The following is a 20,491-nucleotide window of genomic DNA, read 5'->3' on the forward strand; positions in this document are numbered from 1 at the left end:
CCTGTTCACAGTCCTTCATGAGAAGTAGAGGGCAGATTTGAACCCACCAGGCCTGGTACCTAGGCGAGCAGCCTATCGCCTGCATTATACAGGGAGAGAGAGGTTTTTGTCAGCCCCAATAAGACTGCATTAGTATAACAGTTTCAGCAGTGTAGGAACCCCAGACTGGTACTGTAAGGTAAGCGTCCATGAGCCAGTGGAGCAATTGGGCTTGGTTCATGAAGCCCGCCAAAGCACTCTGTTTTCTTCCTGTGCTGTCTCCACATCTTCAAATGCTTCTGGGCACATTTGCATTTTCTCCAAGCTGGCTCTTTTTTATCTTCTGGGACAACATTATTGTTCACGGAATCACCACGTGCCATCCATTTCAGTCCATTTGTCAACACGTTCATACATTTGTGGACTTTAACGCCACAGGTCCATGGTTCCCTCTTAGAGCATGGCTGATGACTGGAGCACCACAGAGGCTGCCTTCCACAAGGAGTCTTCAAACCCACTGTCTTGCCTCACACGGCCTCGCTCACACATGAAATTCACTGCACAATGCTTGCCTCCCATCTGGAGGTGGTCATTGTCCAATTCATTTGGATTCCTCCATTTCATCAACCGTGCTTTGCAGGAGATTGCATCATCATAGATGACACAGGTCCAGTGTTGGCCCAGAGCGTGGACCATAGCCTGAAAATATTTCATCACCGTGTACGCTGTATTAACATGAGTTGCTGGTGCAGTAGCCAATATTTATAAAATAGCAGACAGAAAACTTCTCAAATCATAATGGCAAATATGTCGATGTAATACGTGGAGCAAAGAGGCTCCTACTGTCATGGGATTACAGACTTGTTTTAACTGAAGGCATAAAAAGGACAGGCAAATGTGACCTGGGGCTAAACAGGTCCCAAACTTTCCAAAACGCTACTATTTTAGGTACCTAGTTGCATTATCAATTATATTTAAAAGCTTTCTGCCACTTTTGGTCAAAATTAGCCTGTGCTGCTTCCAGTTATGGCCCTTTGGGTGATTTTATGACTTTTTCAGGTTGGATGCCCGATAGCCTTTAAACATTATGGGATGGGGGAAACTGCACCACTTCCAGCATCTCCATCCACCCTAGTGATGACCACCAGCTACGCACCTAATGTGAGACCAGAATGACATTTTTCTAGCTGATGGGTTACCCTAACTCATTAATAAGACTCCTTTTTAAAATCTGGCTGTAGGCTAAAAGGTTAATGCTGGGTGCTTGAGAAGGGGGAATTGCCTCTTTGCATTTGCCCAAATGCTGTCCTCCTTGCCATGTAAACAAGTCTAATTCCTGCATTTGTCACGAATCAGACCCTTTCAAAGCAACTCCTCTGGCTTTAGACCTTGTTCTGGATCCAGTTAAGTCCAACAAAGCTGTTTCTGGCTTCTAAAGAAGCAGGCTCTGCAAGGAATAAGGGAAGCAGTTGTGTACTTAGCACTGGTTGGAGCTGGGTTTCCCCCAGGTCATTTTGCATTAGGGCACCATGGGAAAAGCTGGGCTCCTGGCCTTCAACTTAAGAGGTGGAGGAAAACTACAGCCTTCAGGATCAAGTAAGTAGGACTCCTATCTTGCAAAGGGTGTCCTTTAGGAGCAGGATTGGGCTAACTTTTCAACTTTAAGGAGTACTTGTGGCACCTTAGAGACTAACCAATTTATATGAGCATAAGCTTTCGTGAGCTACAGCTCACTTCATCGGATGCATACTGTGGAAAGTGTAGATCTTTTTATATACACACAAAGCATGAAAAAATACCTCCTCCCACACCACTCTCCTGCTGGTAATAGCTTATCTAAACTCTCCTTACAATGTGTATGATAATCAAGGTGGGCCATTTCCAGCACAAATCCAGGGTTTAACAAGAACGTCGGGGCGGGGGGGGGGTAGGAAAAAACAAGGGGAAATAGGCTTGAATAGAGACTGGCAGTGGCTAAGTCATTATGCAAGGTAACCTAAGTTAATTGTATCAAATTTGCAAATGAATTCCAATTCAACAGTTTCTCGTTGGAGTCTGGATTTGAAGTTTTTTTGTTGTAATATAGCAACTTTCATGTCTGTAATTGCGTGACCAGAGAGATTGAAGTGTTCTCCGACTGGTTTATGAATGTTATAATTCTTGACATCTGATTTGTGTCCATTTATTCTTTTATGTAGAGACTGTCCAGTTTGACCAATGTACATGGCAGAGGGGCATTGCTGGCACATGATGGCATATATCAGAATGCCACTAGCCGTCACCTTCAGCCCCCAACTAAAACCCCTCCAACGCATTATTAAGGATCTACAACCTATCCTGAAGGATGACCCAACACTCTCACAAATCTTGGGAGACAGGCCAGTCCTTGCCTACAGACAGCCCCCCAACCTGAAGCAAATACTCACCAGCAACCACATACCACACAACAGAACCACTAACCCAGGAACCTATCCTTGCAACAAAGCCCATTGCCAACTGTGCCCACATATCTATTCAGGGGACACCATCACAGGGCCTAATAACATCAGCCACACTATCAGAGGCTCGTTCACCTGCACATCCACCAATGTGATATATGCCATCATGTGCCAGCAATGCCCCTCTGCCATGTACATTGGTCAAACTGGACAGTCTCTACGTAAAAGAATAAATGGACACAAATCAGATGTCAAGAATTATAACATTCATAAACCAGTCGGAGAACACTTCAATCTCTCTGGTCACGCAATTACAGACATGAAAGTTGCTATAGTACAACAAAAAAAGCTTCAAATCCAGACTCCAGCGAGAAACTGTTGAATTGGAATTCATTTGCAAATTTGATAGAATTAACTTAGGCTTGAATAGAGACTGGGAGTGGCTAAGTCATTATGCAAGGTAACCTATTTCCCCTTGTTTTTTCCTACCCCCCCCCCCCCGACATTCTTGTTAAACCCTGGATTTGTGCTGGAAATGGCCCACCTTGATTATCATACACATTGTAAGGAGAGTGATCACTTTAGATAAGCTATTACCAGCAGGAGAGTGGGGTGGGAGGAGGTATTTTTTCATGCTTTGTGTGTATATAAAAAGATCATCTACACTTTCCACAGTATGCATCTGATGAAGTGAGCTGTAGCTCACGAAAGCTCATGCTCAAATAAATTGGTTAGTCTCTAAGGTGCCACAAGTACTCCTTTTCTTTTTGTGAATACAGACTAACACGGCTGTTACTTTGAAACTTTTCAACTTTAGACTAGACACAGAGTGAATTACCTTTACTCCACTAGAGGGCACTAACAGACAGGGCTGAAGGGCAACCGGGAGAGCTGGTTTTGCACATCTGTTATAATTAAGGGAGCAAATAACCTCTCAATTTAAAACAAAACTGCCAGTAAGAACAATGTACAGGAACATAAACTGAAGACCCTGGAGGGGTAATTTAAATGTGAGATTTCAGCTAAAGAGATCTCATCTTCAAAGCCGTGTGCAAGGTATTAAATATTGCTACATATTAGTTATCTAAATGCATCCTTTCCTTTCCAATTTAATGTGAAACAACCGTGATAACTAATTATAAGCAAGTTATTTCAACTAGGTCCATAGGAAAGTTTCATCTGACATCTTTCCAGTTTGTTTTTATTCTAACCCCTCCCCCCACACACACACAGCGAGCGCACTTTGGACGTATATTCTAGGAGTGTAAATTTACGCTACAGCCATTCACCACACATAATGATCATCATCTGGCAAACAAAGTGAACGGCCAACACTAAGCAGGGGCTAATGTATCGTAACCCCTGAGGCATGTGAACTTGTGCATCTTAAAAAACACAAATACACATAAATCTAACGTATATTAAAGGGTTTAAGTCTCTCAAAGTTAATACTGGGCCTGACCATACATTCACTGAAGTCCACTGCAAAACTGTTGTTACCAGTGAATTGTCAAGGTCAGCTTGCTGCACTGTGCAGTCCATCAGGACATGCTGACTTCATGCACATACATACAGTAACCTAGCCTGTTTGCCGAGCACTTGAAGGGAAAGGGTGCTCCTCAAAAGGTAAGCAACATGCAGTGAAAACTGTGACTCTTGTCTCCAACAGACATTCACCAATGCATCGAGGGCTATCCAGCACATGGGCTAGGCCTCGCTTAAATCCCATTTCATCAGGAGTAAAGGGCCAGAACAGGCACAACCTCAGCGGGACTGAAGTGATCGGGTTGGTCTTCAGTACGGGGTGCATTCTGCCCACAGTAAAAACGTCTGTGACTCCAATTGATAGAAATATTCCAGTTAGTACGACTCTACCCCCGCACTGTAAACTAACACGGCGGGGCAGAACATAGCTGAAGCATTTAAATTGCTGAAGATTTTGAACAGGAGACTGCAAATCCCAGGTTGCATCAAGTTAAAGGCGCTTTGGTTCAGTCTGTTGTTTAACAAAATCCCAGTTGTTCAGTGCTTGGTGAAAGTCCCCTGAAAAATGAACACATGGACTTGAACCAGAGCCCCGGGAATGCTAAATGCTGTCATTGGGCAGCTGGTTTTTATTGTGTTACTGAAAAAAAATCAAGGGAACATTACAGAAGCATCTAATCCTTTACCCCCACATCTAGAAACTGTCTCAAGAGAACAAATAGCTTATCAAGATCCCCCCTTACCCTTTGCTAAGCGGATATTTAAAATCACCCATGTAAAATTCTTCTCCTCCATTCTCATGTAATTTTAAATAGGCAAATAAAACGTAATTAGGTGTAGCCCCGGTGTACAGGTAGGCAAGTAGATTTTAGTTTACCTTGCCTAGTAAGTTTTCATAAGGATTTTGAGAGGCTGATATGGATCATTTCAAAAGCTTGCCAATACATGCAGTTGATTTACTGGGAACCGGATCTTCCACGATTGACTTGCCATTTCTCTAGGCCATGATAGTTACTTGTCACCGAATGGGAAGTGTTTGTGTGTGTCCATCCTGGAATAAGAGACAAATACAGCCTAAGTAAATAATAGAATCATAGAAGATTAGGGTTGGAAGAGACCTCAGGAGGTCATCTAGTCCAACCCCCTGCTGGAAGCAGGACCAACCCCAACTAAAATCATCCCAGCCAGGGCTTCATCAGGCTGGGCCTTAAAAACCTCTAAGGATGGAGATTCCAATAATCACAGCCATTCAGAATCTTCCATGTAGAAGCTTTTTCAAGAAGCAATACAGTGCAGTAGCCAGCCACTTCTTCTCACATGTAATAGGAATAGCCAAAATAGGGAATTTAAACCTTTAATTTAAAATGCATTAACCCAGGAGTTTAATTAAAAGAAACACAAATAAACCAAGCCCATCCCTCTCTGGATTTCCTGGTGCGTTCTGTTCAGTCAGCCGCCCATCCTGCAACAGATCTGCTAGTAATGGGTTGCGCCAGCAGGTGTTTAAACCCAGAATCTCTCCAACTAAAAGGATGAGCCAGTCCTGCTTTTTAGCTCCTGTTGCATTCAAAGACATAAGGGCCTTGATCCTGCTCCCAATTAAGTCAATAGAAAAACTCCCATTAACTTCCGCAGGGCAATATCAACCTCTGACGACGAAAAGAGGCTCAACTTCGTGGGCCGCCAACAGAGTTTGGTTGTGAAACCCCTGCCCTTCCTGCAGCATGGGTGAGTGGACTGGGAGATGTGGGTTTTGCTTGGAGGACTCTGAAGCAGGTCACTTTGGACTAGATTCACAAAGCTTAGGGCTGAGAATTCCACTTGCTGGCAGGGCACCATGGGCGGGGGGGGCGGGTTAGACGTTGGAACGCTTAAGTACCTTCATGAATCTGGGCCTCTGTGATCTACTGCTGAAAAGTGTTCTATAAGGAGCTAGATTTTATTAGATGAGAGAGGGGCTCCAGTAGGGAAAAGGCTGACAACCCATGCCTTAGCAGGTCAGCATTTTTCACCCAAAATGCTGCCTCCCCAATTAAAAATGGCTTTTTGATCAAAATGAAAATGTCATTGGATTGAAAATTTTCAGCTGTTGAAAACCAGAAGTTTTCTTTTTGGGGCCCATCCCCTCTTTTCAGTGGAAACAGGGAAGAGGAGGAAGGGGAATTTCTTCTAAATTTTCCTATCATCAAAAGACAGAAGTTTTGCAGGGTCATTTTGTTCATATTTTCAGAAGGAAACACAGACGCAGCTTTATCTTTTAACCAGCTCTACGGCTGATTGAAACATCTTTCAGAGTAGCAGCCGTGTTAGTCTATATTCGCAAAAAGAAAAGGCGGCCTTGTGGCACCTTAGAGACTAACCAATTTATCTGAGCATCAGCTTTCGTGAGCTTCACCACGGATGCATCACCACTAGAGAGCATCAAATCCACATTCTCCTAGCTCAGGTTATGCTACTACTGACCCCGCCCTCCACCCAGGTGAAGTCTCTTTGGGTCCCATGCTGGCCTTTCCGATTTGCAAGCCCTGCCACCAGGGAAGATTGGATTGCGTGTATTGCACAGGGGCCAATAGGGTCAGTGGTTAAACAAACAATAGCAACACTTCAAACGTATTACACTGGATCTTCAACGTGCTGCTCAAACCTTTGTGATTTATCCCTGGCCTCGGAGTGGGTTAGCATCAGTGAGGAAACAACTCCCTTTATAACAGGTGAGACCCACACTGGAACAACCCCACCTGAAGCTAATGGGGACGGTCGCTGCTGGGTTTGGTCCCTTACCTACTTCACTGTGGGTTAATTAATTAATGTTGGCAAGGTGCTTTGAGATCCTTACATGAGTAGATGCTACTCAATATCTACCTCCTATAGAAGCCCTGCAGATGAAAAGCAAAGACTCATTATCCCCATTTTGCCTGTAGGGAAACTGAGGCAGGGGGTGGGAAGTGACTGGCCTCAGGTCACCCAGCAGGGCAGAGGCAATGCTAGAAATAGAACCCAGGTCTCCTGCATCCCCATCCAGCGCGCTAGCCCCTGGGCCACATGACTGAAAGCATCCACTGCTTCCTAGCCTGCAAGCTTCCCTGTGTACGATCACTAGCCGGGCCCCGAAGGCAAGCGCACAGTTGCACACGGATACATTTTTTTAGTTAGACGAGCCTGTTTCAATCACTCACCCCATCAGTTTCCATTTAATAAATCGCGTGTTGCAGTTTAGTCCTTCCAGCGTCTGGATTTCTTTGTGTGTCAGCTGAAAGTCATACACCTACACAGAAGAATCAGCCTTTGAACCCAAGCCAAGGGCTTTCTGGGCTCGGAGGTCTGCAGGGAGACACAAGGCCCCAGCAGAGCATGGAAGTCGCGGGTGGATATTCTGTAAGGCTGGGAAATGCAACCCCTTGGAGGCTGGATACAGGGAATGGCAGGGTGTGGGCGTAGGATTTCCCCGGCACGCATGTGGGAGGTTACTGCATGGCAAGGTGCTGTGCTGAAATTCACCCCCTGCCTTGCCCCACAGCAGACAGGCCCAGACACTTCGTGTGTGTCTCTCTCTCCGAGGCCCATTTGTTCAGCACAGCTCTGCCAACCAGGCATGGCCACCCCCTCAACTCCTCAGTGAAAGGACAAAAATCCCGCCCCCAGATGTACGGGCCACAATCTATTCCCACAGCTGCTTCCCTGGCCCGGACGTGTTTTCATCCGGATCGTCACAGCTGGAGCCGGGACAAGAATGGCTGTAGATGGCTTAAGAATAACTCTGTTAACGGGCTCCCCGGGTACTGCGCGACCCCACCTCTCGCAAGGGGGGCCGTGCATGCCAATCAAGGCTGTTTAATAGCCAGACCTTGCTCTGTAATGTGTGTTCTACAAGGAGCAAATCCAGCTAGGTCTCCAAGCTACAAGCGTATCGCCGAACGGAGCGGCTAACCCTCAAGCTAGCGATACTTAAGGGTCCCTTGAACTAGCCATTCAAATCCTGCTGGGTACAGCTCAGCTTTGGTACAAGTCCCCAGCCGTTGCTTGTGTGCAGCTTTTCACCCCGCTCTGGTGACATTAACACCTCAGCCATTCGCCAGGAGCGGAAGAGGGCTCCTGGCTCACTAGCCATCCCTGTTACCTCTGCGTTCTCCACGATGTGGGACGGGGTGATGCTTTTCGGGATGGTGGCGATGCCCCTCTGAAGGTGGAAGCGGATGAGAACCTGCAGAGAGGGCAGGAGGAGTTGGTGAGCCAAGGTACGTGGCTGGCGTGGTGGCCAGGAGGCACACAGCCGGCAGGAAAAGACAGACACACACACACACTTTTTTCCCACACTGCACCCACAAACCCCCACCCCCGTGTAGGTTAGATAGGATGTCGTGCGGCTATAGACAAACACTGCTAGGGCCAGTGCTGTCCCCCCTCACCTGAGCGCTGGTTCTTCCGTGCTTCTGAGCGATCTCATTCACCGTTGGATTCTCCAGGAGGGGCACCGGACTGTTCTTCCCCGTAGGGCTAAGGGAAGAGATTTGGAGAGTCCTGAACAACGGGCAGCCCTTTGCCAACAGAAGGCTGGTGGGTTCGAGAAATGGGGAAGGGAAGGCACTGAGGGTTTCAGTCACTCCCCCTGAGCCAGCCACAGGGTCGACGAATGCCCATTGGTGCTGCTGTGCAAACAACGGCTGCTAACAACAGCCAGCATCCCTCCCTGGCCCAGCTCACTTTGCCTTTCCCCTGCTTTGTCACCATGCGGCAGCCAGAACTCATCACGCAGAGGGACCCCTGTTACATTGACCTGACTCTTGATTAAGTATTTATCCAAGAAAACAACAAAGAGTCTGGTGGCTCCTAAAAGACTAACAGATTTATTTGGGCATAAGCTTTCGTTGGTAAAAAACCCACTTCTTCAGACTTCTTCACTAACACGGCTACCCCCTGATATTTATCCAAGATAAATGAATCCAGTAAATGCTATTGGATTCTTCTCCCCCTCACACGAGCGTAAGTCCCAAGCCAGTGAAATCAAACCGGAGAGAGAGCAGAATCCAGCTCAGTTAGCGTATCGAAGATCTCAGCCACACCTTGGACGGGTGGGCCGGGTTACCGGCCACGAAGCTTGAGAAGAGAAGGACCCAGCTTGTGTCTCAGAGCCAGCCCAGGCTGAGTTTGCAGCTGTGGCCGCTGGAAGAAACACCTCTCAGGCACTCCAGCTCACACTCACTCCATCTGCCAGTCACCACTGAGCCCCGTGATGCTGGTTCAGGGCAGAACTGCTGCTTTGTGCTATAGCTGTGGGTCTCTACTGTCCCCAGAAGAGTGATTTCCGAGTCATCAGCATGGACTCTGGGGCAGCAAGAACACCCCACCTTCTACCTCCCCCTCTTCTCTGATTAGCTCACTGGTCATTCTCCCTTTACAGGTCACTTTTGGACTGACCGGGGCATAGCAGGGCAGCCGAAGGGACTGTATGCGATGAGGACGATCCCTTTGGACCTGCAGTACTCCACCAGCTCGGGCTGGGTCAGGTAGGGATGCAGCTCCACCTGGTAGAGAAACAGTTATTGTCTCTCACGCCCACGTCCCATTGCCTCAAGGTGCTCATGAGCGGGCTCTGAAGGGCTGGGAAGTCCTTCCCAAGCGAGGGCAGCTTTCACTGGAAAACCCAAAGCTGGGGCCTGGTTTGCTGAATATCATGAGCCCCCGTAGCCCCAGGGTCAGGTGAGCTTCCCTCCTGCCCCGGGCAAGTCTCCTCCTCTTCTCTGCCCAGCCCCACATGCTTCTCCCAGCATGCTGGACCGAGCATCAGATTCGGCCTCCTTCCTCCACACCCTGGCCTAAGAGAGAGAAAGCAAGGCTCCGGCTGCAGCTTTCTGGCAGATCAGGACCAATCAATCCCCCTTCTGCCTGCACAGCATTCCCCGGGGCCTCCTTCTGCAGCGTTAGCTATTGGTCAGTGACAGTGGCTGGCTTGGAGAACGGACACAGGACCGGCCGCAGGGAGGTTGATTGATTAGGCCCATGGTCCTCAGCCTTCTCCAGGCCACACCCCACCCCCATGTTAGAGAGGCAGCTTGACCTACTTAGGGGCGATTCGGAGCCATGAGGCTTGGGTTCTGTTCCCAGTTGTGCCATTAACCTTGAGCAAGTAATTTCCCCCTCTCCAGGATTGTTTCCCCTTCTCCCGTCTTGTCTCTCTGGACCCCTGGCTTTTCAGTGCAGGGACTGTCTCATACTGAGCACAGTGGGGTCCCAAGCATGGTTGGGCTCTGTGCTTCTGGGAGTCCTTCTGGGGCCAAGCCCTCAAAGAGCGAGCACAAGCTCTCTGGCTCTGCTCAAGCTGCGAACCCAGGCATTCGAATGATGCATTAAGCCCCCAAAGCCTGCTTAGCACAGTATGGAGGATGCCACAGCTGCAGGTTCCCAATTCTTGCTTGGGACCTTAAGCAGCGCAATGCAAAGTGAGCAGGAGCACTCCCTGGAGCGGAGACACGATTGCTACAGGCAGAGCAGGTGAGAGACACAAACTTCGGAGCTGCATAGAGCTGAAGGAGACTCACCCACCTGGTCTCGCTCATATCCTAGGAGCGGCCTACACCACCACAGGAAACGACATCGTTACCGGTGTAACTCACACGCCTTTACCTGGTTGGCGGCAGGCTTGATCCTGCACACGGACAGCAGCCTCTCCAGCTGGGAGATGTTGAAGTTGGAAACCCCCACCGATTTCACCAGGCCTTCATCCACCAGCTTCTCCATCGCCTGCCAGGAAAACAAAGAGGTGCTGGATGATTTTGTTGGGGAGTGGTCCTGCTCACAGTGGTCCTGAGGTCTCTTCCAACCCTAATCTTCTAGGATTCTATGCAGCAGGTCATGGGCTGGGCCTACACAGCTGGGGAAATGCAGGGGGCTGCTGGAATAACGGGCGAGTGACAATGCACTGGCTGGCTTTGCCGGGGTGCTGGAATGCTTGCAGCTGCCACCGGCTTCACCCGGAGCTTGGGTGCTCAGCACCTGTCTCAAACTAACCCAAAGCCCTCCACCTCCTTAGGGACGTCGGCCCAGATCCTCGAAGGGAGTGAGGCACCGGTGCCTGAATACCTTTGAGGAGGTGAGCCCAGGTGCATGGACCAAGCCCAGCGATTGGTGCTCTCATGTGCCACAGAAGATCCTGCCCCAGTGCTTATGCTGGCAGAAGAGGGTCCCGATTGTCCTGCCCACCATTCGGTCCTCCACTCCCACCCAGGGCAGGCGTGCAGCTCCTGCGACGATTGTGATCAATCAGATTCAAGTGGCAAAGGGCGGATCTCCATCTCTCCACGTGCTTAGGCTGGGCCTTCAGGCAGTGCCGAGAACGGAGCGCCTTAAAAACACAGCCTCTGCCTTGGGCACGCACACAGGACAGATTTGCCAGGCGAGCTGCAGTGACGGGCCTGAATTCGGCCTTCTGCACATGCCCAGAACGACGGAGGTGGAAGGCCTCTCGGGAAGCGGGCTGCCCAGCAGAAAAGCCACTCGTTCAACGTCCCAGAGGGGCGTTCCCATTTCCGGAGGGAAAGGGCAGCTGGGTTGGAAAGCCAGTGGCTCTGACACCCGGGAGCCGACTGGAATCGTAGCTCTCTCCCCCCTTCGGGACGGGTTTAAAAATATTTCCGTCGGCACGCAAGCGCCCGCCGCCTGTCTCCTCCCGCGAAGCATTAGCTCCTTCTTGGGGCCTTTGTGCATTTTAAATGAGGCCATTCCATTGTCTCCAGCCAGACTAAAAACCTGCCCCGGCTCGCAGCTCTTAACCTTGCTGGTAATTACCAATTGCTACGGTGGCAGGTGCATTCAGCCTGCCTCTCTGTCTCTTGCAGCCAGACAGCAGAGGCTGCTGATGGGAAATATACGTGAGGAACACGAGTCAGCCATGGAGATCGTTACGACTGGAGGGGGATGGGCAGCCTATGCTGCTCTTTCCCTGCTGCTCGCTGAGCACTATGGGCGAGCCCATCGAAGCCAATGAGAGCCTTTCCACTGGCTGGAAAGGGCTTTGGGTCAGGCCCTGTGTGCTTATGGTATCCATCAATGGTGCACATCACCGAGGCATGCAGGAGGTGGGAATCCGGGCTTCCCCTGATAAGGGATCCCTTCAAGGGGATCCCTTCCATCCTAAATACCTCCATGTAGCTCAGCTGCCCTATCCCATCGCTACTGCACCTTTAGCTCACATAGTAGCAGCTTGGGCTGAGGTGCAAAAGGTCCCAGGTTCTGTTCCTGCCCGTGACCCCCCGTGAACATCATTACACTTGGCCTGATGTGTAGCCTCTTACCCTCCAGGTGTCCACGTAGTCCACATCCGACTGCAGAAGCAACCCGTCCTTTTGAGGCATGAGCTCCTCGTTGATATTCTGCAGGGGAACAGACCAAGAGCCACTTTCTAGGGTGAAGCATCCCATGGGCATCTCTGGAACTGCTGAGAGTCCTGCCCCGCGTTGACCTGACTCGCCAAGAATTAACGAGTGGCCAGGCATCAAACACCCCCGTTGGCCCGTTCATCCCCAGGGAATGCCCACCACTTCTGTCAGAGTTATTGCAACAGGAGGAAGTGTGAAAGAAAGCCAGGGGCACCAGATTTTTTGAGCTGGATGATGCAGTGTCGGTGAGGTCTGCAGGGGGCTTTTCTAGAGAGCGAATATCCCGGCCTGGTTGCTTGACCCCTCTCCCACTATTCCAGTCACGGGGAGGCAGTCCAGGCTCATGAGCTCAAAGGAGAATGAGGCTGGGTCTCAACGTGGATAGGAGACTCCCCTGCTGTGGTGTTGCCGAGCCGGCACACGTCCAAGTAAGCGTAATTGCCCCAAGAGAGTTTAACCCTGGTGTTCTCACAGGTCCCCTTCCTCTTACCAAAATCGCCCAGAGAGCCTCATTGATCAGGATGACTCTCTGGCCTACCCAGGAGGCCCATCTACAGTAACACAATGCCCAGCACCCAATTGCCCTCAACTTCCCCTACAGCTCCAACTGGATCCTCTCATTTTCTTCATTTCCCAGCCTAACCTATTTTGCTGTTAAACAGTTGCTGTGTGCCACCCCAGGGGTGCCAGCGTTCCAGGTGCCAGGGAAGTGATCCTTTATGGTCTCCAAATGGCACCTTGGACCTACATGCGTCAAGTTCTCTATCGGCTTATGCCACCCATCCATGGAAGTCAGACCACGTGGCCCGGTTATGCCACGTTTCTAAAGCCCTTGTTGCACCTTCCATCCAAGTAGCTACAGAACCTTTACCTTGGCTCTTATCACCGTAATATCTGAGCACCTCCTGCCCCTGGGGAGCGGGACAGTGCTATTATTTCTATGCGGCACAGGGAGAACTGAGGCCCAGGGTCTATCAAGTGACTTGCCCAAGGTCGTGTTTTAAGTCTGTGAGTCTCAGCTTCACATTTTAGCCACGAGAACCCGCTTCCTAGAAGCGCAAAAGGAAACCAGACAACACCCTCAGGGGCTGTCGACCTGCCACGGAGGGACAACCCAGCCTGCCTTGTTTTGCCTCCTGATAATTACGAACGGAAACCCAGTTCTGTCCTGCACTGACTCATCACCGTGTAAACTGCTGTGTGGCTGAGGGGAAGAAAGGGAACTAAATGCCATCAGCTCAGAGAGAAGCCACCTTACCAGAAAGCCCATTGGAGAGTGCATGAGATAGAGATCCAGGTAATCCAGCTTCAGCATCGTCAGGCTTTTCAGGAAAGCCGGCTTCACATCCTGCGGGGCGTGGAAGCTGTTCCATAGCTGCCCAGAGAGGATAGTTGCATTATTCATTGCATTCCAGGAGCACCTAACCAAAATGAGGGCCCCCTGTGCTGGGCACTATCCGAGAGAGACAGTCCCAGCCCTGCCGAGCTCACAGTCTACATAGAAGAGACAGACACAGGGTGGGAGGAGAAGTAAATTACTCCAGGTCACACAGCGAGAGACAGAGCCCAGGTTTCTAGACTCCCAATCCACTGTCTGTTCTACTGGACCAGGCTGCCTCTGTAAAATGGGGGCATGGTCAGAGAAAGAGTAGGAGAACAGGAGTATAATGAGCTGTATAGATGGGAAACCGAGGCACAGAGAGACTCTGTGACTCGGTCATAGCGGGAGGGTGTGACAGAGCCAGGAACTGAAGCCAGATCTCCTAAATCCCAGTCCAGTGGCTTCACCCCAGCACCATCCTTCCTCTCAAAGATCAAAAACGGACATCCCTTTCCCCCAGTATTTTACTCTATACAAATGAAGTGTGTCCACCAGGCCTTAGAGCAATAAGTCAAATGTTGCTCTTCATTCCATGTCCCCGCTCCTATTGGTCCGCTCTTCTCAGCAAATAACCAGGAGGAGGAGCCAGCACCATGTGACCAATCAGCTCTGAGGTACACCCAGCTTGGAAATCTCTTCTATTTAGCATTTCATTGCTGCTGATTGTTGTAGGCACCTACCATGGGTCTTTGTTACTTGCATCATAAACGGAGTCTTAGATAATATCATAAATAGAGCTTAGTCTTGAGAAAAGACGACTGACCCGATAACAGTCTTGAAATATGTGAATGGCGGTTATAAAGAGGACTGTGATCAATTGTTCTCCATGTTCATTGGAGGTAGGACAAAAAGTAATGGAGTAAACTGGCAGGAAAGGCTATTTAGGTTAGATATTTATTTAGGCTTCCAAGGGAGTTCGTGGAAGGGAGATGGTATGATGGGATAACATGGTTTTGGTAATTAAATATTCATGGTAAATAGGCCCAATGGCCTGTGATGGGTTTTAGATGGGGTATGGTCCAAGTTACCTGGGAAAGAATTTTCTGTAGTATCTGGCTGATGAATCTTGCCCATATGCTCAGGGTTTAGCTGATCGCCATATTTGGGGTCGGGAAGGAATTTTCCTCCAGGGCAGATTGGAAGAGGCCCTGGAGGTTTTTCGCCTTCCTCTGTAGCATGGGGCACGGGTCACTTGCTGGAGGATTCTCTGCTCCTTGAGGTCTTTAAACTACAATTTGAGGACTTCAATAGCACAGATATAGGTGTGAGGTTTTTTTTGTAAGAGTGGTGGGTGAAATTCTGTGGCCTGCGTTGTGCAGGAGGTCAGACTAGATGATCATAATGGTCCCTTCTGACCTAAATATCTATGAATCTATGAATCCCCTTGCTGGAGGTTTTTAAGACCAGGTTGGACAAAACCTGTCTGGGATAGTCAAGGTTTACTTGGTCCTGCCTCAGTGCAGGGGACAGGACTTGATGACTTTTCAGGGTCCCTTCCAGCCCGACATTTCTATGATTCTATAGTAACTATGGGTGTGCTCCACAAAAGTGAGATGTTTGTGTATATGTAGATAGACAATAGAATTAGTGTTCTCAAATGGCATATAAGAACACTTAGCACTACTGGGCAAAAAATGGAATTTGAATCCTGTGGAAAATTCCAACAAATTGAAATTTCTAGTGGGTGAAAATTCAGAAAAGTTTCTGTTTGGAAACATTGAAACTTTTCAGTTTGCTCAGGTCAAAATAATACAATCTGGACTAACATAAAAATATGCAAGTGGAAGTTAAATAAAACGGGAAAGTCGAAACGATGTGTTTTGACATTTTTTTCCATTGCAACTTTGCCAAAATTGAGATGTTTCTGCAAAATAGTTTAGATTCCGACAAAACTGTATTTGCCAATGGAAAAAAAACTGTCCCATTGTCCATTTTCGATCATCTCTAGTAAATTAGAAAGTTTAATAACGTTGTTGTTCTGCACTGGGAATGGCAGCTCTTTGACAATTGTGTTTCAATCCACAAGGCACACAGTACAGTCAACATCAAGCCTTCATGAGTCAGGCCCCCCTAGAATCCATGAGATTGGCTTAAAAAGCCATAGGGTCTTATTTGCCTTCTGGCCTTTAGGGGGGGGTCTCATTTTGCAGCTTCTGTGAATAACCGAGAGGGTTAGGAAATCATTTTTTTATTTAATGGAGGCTGAAATTTTCACCGTATCATGAGTCCAGGAGCAGAGGCCACGAGAAAAAAAACCACAACACCCAGTATCCCAAGTCTTGGGGTAACTTAGAAAGAATTAGCAATCCTGGGCTTCTGTCTGGAAGGGAAACGGGGCTCACCTTGCTCACCACATAAAGTTCGTCTCTCTTCAGCCTCCCTTCCCCCAGCATCTTTTCAAAGGCTGCTCCGATCGCGGCCTCGTTCTGGTAAAAATAAGCACAGTCGAAGTGCCGATATCCAGCATCTAACGCTACCTGTAGGGCTTCCTGAGCAGCATCCGGGGGACACTGCAAAGAAAGCAATAGACGCATCACTGCTTGCTATCTAACCTTCCCCCGAGCCACACTCCTGGGGCTAACGAGCTACACTGATTTACACCAGCCAAAGACATGCTCAATAGCTTGAGATCTCTCAAGCCAAACCCAGGGCCAGGCCTTGTCCACACTTGGGTAGGAGATACCCCCAGGGAATGGCTAGATGCTGCAAATTCCACACATGGTGCTCGTCCTTCCAAGTCGGTGTTAAACCAAGGCCCCAGCATGGCACTGTGGTGCCCACGATGCCACCTTTCAGCTATGGTGCATAGCGGTGCTCCAGCCCACATTCGGTTGTCAAAAGGGTCCCACAGCTCCCCAGGCAAGAGAGCTTCAGCTGCAACTTTGCAGAGCCAAGACTCATGGAATATTTTGTTGCCTTGGAGATTAAAAGGGCTTTGGGTACACGCACAGACGGGGATAACAAGGCTGTCCTCTGCTGCACCAGTCTCTGGGGGCTCATACGCCAACTATCAACATCCATAGGCTCATAGGCACTTCAAACATTAGTTTCGACATGCTCTTGCCCTTCACGGGTTTGTAATAAACATTCACACACTTTGAGCTTATGCTCAAATAAATTGGTTAGTCTCTAAGGTGCCACAAGTACTCCTTTTCTTTTTGCGAATACAGACTAACACGGCTGTTACTCTGAAACCATTCACACACTTCTAATAGGCCAAGAGTCATTGTCCCTCTCTTTGCTACCAGCCCCAGCAAAGTCTTCGGGAATTACCACGTTCTCCCTTGAACAAGGGGTCTGATCCTATGTCCGCTGAATTCAGTGGGCCTCTTTCTGCTAACTTCATGGGCTGTTAACATCTGCCTGAGCATTAACTCAGCCTTGTAAACATATTCACCTGATCTGGGCTGCGGCATCCTGCTGACACCCAGCCGCACGCTGGCTGTGTGCGGAAACAGAGCCGCCGAGAACCCTCTCTGTACCAAGCCTCCTTTAATTACAGCGTTTACCCAAGAGTGGAGGCCGGCATGCCCCTGCCTGCAAAGAACACGCAGACAAAGAGCGACCGCGGCATCCGACCCAAACAGATGAACCGGCACTTATGCAGGGTTGTTCCTGCCTTGGAACAAAGGGAAAGCAGGTGGGGAGAAGTGTAGGCCCAGCAGGAGTTATGCCAAGAGGCAGGATCCCTGGGGTAGATTGATCACAGCTGCACCCACCCCTTGTAGCGCCCAGGCTCTCTTGTTCTTGAAAACAATCAGCGTTTAACCTGCGCTCGATATCGGATGCTCAGTACATCATGCCACAGCACCGTCCAATGAGAGAGCCCGCAGTCGGGTGGGCTCCCTGCCTCCTTCTCCCATCTAGCCAACACATTGCTGAAGTCCTCAGTCAAACCTCTCCCAGCTCCCTAATGTCCCGCTCTTCTCTCTAGCTGTGCTCTCCTGTCTCCTGCACTCTCGTGGGCCAATGCTGGGCTTTAGATCTCAGGCCCTGGCTGGAAATTCGCCCCCCTCTCATCCTAAAACACCGATTCGACAAGATCAGGGCTTGCGCCATGGTGCATTGGCACAGACGACACCCACCCTGGACCTCCCCCTCGGGGCTGACAGAGAACGTCTCATCTCCAAGGCTGCCAACCCAGCAGTCTTTCATCAGAATTCAATTCCCATCAAAGACCTCTTTGAAAGGAGATTAAGGTAGACAATTACCTCTCCCAGCTCTTTCTCGGGTCTCGTGAGTGCTGCTGGCAGCAGAGGCCTGAGTCAAGGCTGGCAAAGCCATGGGGCACCCCACAAGCGTTCCGTGTCCCAGGGAAATTTATTAAAGGATTAAACCTACAACGATTATTTAATTGCACAACAAAGCAAACGGATCCTGATCGGCCTCGATGGGAAGCCGCTTCCCTCCATAACAAACGGAGCTCTGCCCTGGCACGGAGACATGAAAATCGCCTTGAGGACCAAGGATCCTTTGTGAAAGTAAGGACCATAGCTGGGGAGCAACTACATCTATCCCGTGACCGCAGTAGCCCAGTGGGCTACCAAAAGGAACAGTTTTGCTGGCCGCTCTTTACCCTTCAGTAGCCAACATAGTTTCATGGATTGATCCTAATGGAACAAATCCCATTGACTTCAATGGGCTTTGGGTCAGCTGTTTGAAGTTTGCTGTGTTTTGTTTTAAATGCCTTTGGGATGAAATGGAGACGTTTGCAAGGAAAAAAACCTACTGTTGTCAAATTTGTTGAGCAACAAAACAAGAGCGGGATTTAAAAAAAAAAAATTCAAATCCAAAAAATATCAGTGAAAACATTGGGTTGATTGGCTGTCTTTAGCTTCTTCACAGAACATAACATCCAAGTATTTGCCAACGGGTCTACTCTGGCAAAAAAGTTTCAGACCAAAAGCAGCAGAACTGGTTCCCACGCCTACAGTCCCTTCTCTCTTATTTTCTCCCTCTCATCCAACCTCCCACCCAGTTTTTCCTGGCTCCTCTTTTTTGGTACAGGCTAACACTATTGCTGCAGAAGGGCAACCCACTAAGACCTCATCAACACTTGAAAGTGAGGCCAGTAAAACTATTTTGCTTGGTGCAATTTTCTTCCAAAATAGTCAGACCAGACAAAGATGTAGCTTTGCCTTTTACCTTAGTGTGGTTTTAACCACACAGGAAAAGGAATAAGCTGCCCTGATCTTTATAGGGGAATTCTATTACTTCAAAATTGTACCAGGATAGTTTGAGTTGGCACAATTTTGTAGTATAGGCAAGTCCTGTGTGTGATTAGCCTGTAAGATTTCAGAGTAACAGCCGTGTTAGTCTGTATTTGCAAAAAGTAAAGGAGTACTTGTGGCACCTTAGAGACTAACCAATTTATCTGAGCATGAGCTTTCGTGAGCCACAGCTCACATCTGATGAAGTGAGCTGTGGCTCACGAAAGCTCATGCTCAAATAAATTGGTTAGTCTCTAAGGTGCCACAAGTACTCCTTTACTTTTAGCCTGTAAGAGTCACTGCTGAAGGATCTCAAACACTTGACACAATTCAGGGAAGAATTAGACACAAAGAGCATTGGCAGTTGGACCAGCCAGGATCCAAGTTAAGAGACTTATTCAGCCTCATGCCTCAGGGAAGAGCAGAAGATCCACCAGCTCGCAGAAAGAAACACTGATGTTCAAAGTCAAAAATGCTCACGTGCTCTGAAAAGTGACTGAAATGGCACCAGGAGCTGCCAGGTTTATTGGCTTGCAGTGATTCTAGCTCAAATCTGTTCACAGTTTGCAAGTAAGGTCTGACCGGGGCCAGGGGTGTCATTAACAATAAGGGATGAGGAAGGCGGGCACAGTTGCAAGAGACAAGACTTTATCAAACGTGCCTAAGAGGCCAGTGTTACATGCCGAAACTCCGGTGTTTGTGCACCAGCAGCCTGGCCCCAGCATGCCTTGCTAAGCCCCTGATGCCTCCCCAAACCAGATCCCTCCGGAAACCTGACCCTCTTTCTCAAGTTCCACTCATCACGCTACAGACTTGGTGCTGCTCTTATACTCCGGCTTCTTTGCCCCCTGTGCACGTTACAGTTGCACCGAGGCTTGCTCTAAATTGCACCCTGCCTGCCCACATCCCACATGAGCCACTTGGGCTGTCAGGATTGCCAGAGTTGTAGGAACACCTTGGCCATCTCCCCCTTGTACTTCACAACAAATGCAGATTTATTAATTTTTTTTTAATAGCTTTGATTGAATCCAATGACAACAAACAGAGGACAGTGCTTCTCAGCGCTGGCAAGCCAGCACCTGACGTAGGTGTTATGCATTCATTCTGCAACTTCCATTCTCTCTTAGGACCACTGAAGTCAACAGGAGTTTAAACATTAGACTTCAGTGGGTCTAGAAAGTGGTCCTCAAATGAGTATCTGCCTCCTGTAAATCGACTGCCAGTGAACTCAAAATACTGTTATGTGGAGGATGTTAATGATCTTTGATCTATAGACAATCACAAACCTGGTTAAAGCCAATGCATGTGCTAAGCGCCTTTCTTCCAGGCTCAGTAGAAGGAGCAATTAAGCCCCTTTATGTCATGAGATACCAAATAACAGTAGAAGCCACCACGCAAGCCAATGGCAAGATCAGAAGCAGAGCCATGTGGGCTTCCCTGATTGCAAACACAGAAGCTAGGCTGTGGCAATTGTTTGGCAAGGTGTGTGTGTGGGGGTGTATTTGAGCAGAAACCAAGCAGACAGAGAGAGAAGCAGTTGTGTGGGGGAGCAGAGAGAGCGAGCTCCTTGTGGCCTGGAACTGCTGGAGAGGTAGGCTTGGAAACTGAAAGCCAGGAAACTGCTTG

At 48.9% G+C, this 20,491-nt stretch overlaps 1 protein-coding gene across 1 annotated transcript in view; it reads right to left on the reverse strand.

The window, feature by feature from the left end:
- Window positions 1-4,913: 4,913 nt before the first annotated feature.
- Window positions 4,914-20,491, reverse strand: part of LOC144257639 (1,5-anhydro-D-fructose reductase-like) — a 43,887-nt gene continuing 28,309 nt past the window's right edge. Inside the window, exons 4-12 of the mRNA XM_077805672.1 lie at window positions 15,998-16,165; window positions 13,533-13,649; window positions 12,191-12,268; window positions 10,524-10,640; window positions 9,318-9,424; window positions 8,309-8,396; window positions 8,020-8,103; window positions 7,079-7,167; window positions 4,914-4,953 (exon numbers count right to left, since the gene is read on the reverse strand). Coding sequence (XP_077661798.1) covers window positions 4,914-4,953; window positions 7,079-7,167; window positions 8,020-8,103; window positions 8,309-8,396; window positions 9,318-9,424; window positions 10,524-10,640; window positions 12,191-12,268; window positions 13,533-13,649; window positions 15,998-16,165 — 888 coding nt within the window. The remainder of the gene's footprint in view (window positions 4,954-7,078; window positions 7,168-8,019; window positions 8,104-8,308; window positions 8,397-9,317; window positions 9,425-10,523; window positions 10,641-12,190; window positions 12,269-13,532; window positions 13,650-15,997; window positions 16,166-20,491) is intronic.

This window comes from Eretmochelys imbricata, chromosome 26, assembly GCF_965152235.1.
Source record: "Eretmochelys imbricata isolate rEreImb1 chromosome 26, rEreImb1.hap1, whole genome shotgun sequence".
Classification (NCBI taxonomy): domain Eukaryota; kingdom Metazoa; phylum Chordata; order Testudines; family Cheloniidae; genus Eretmochelys; species Eretmochelys imbricata.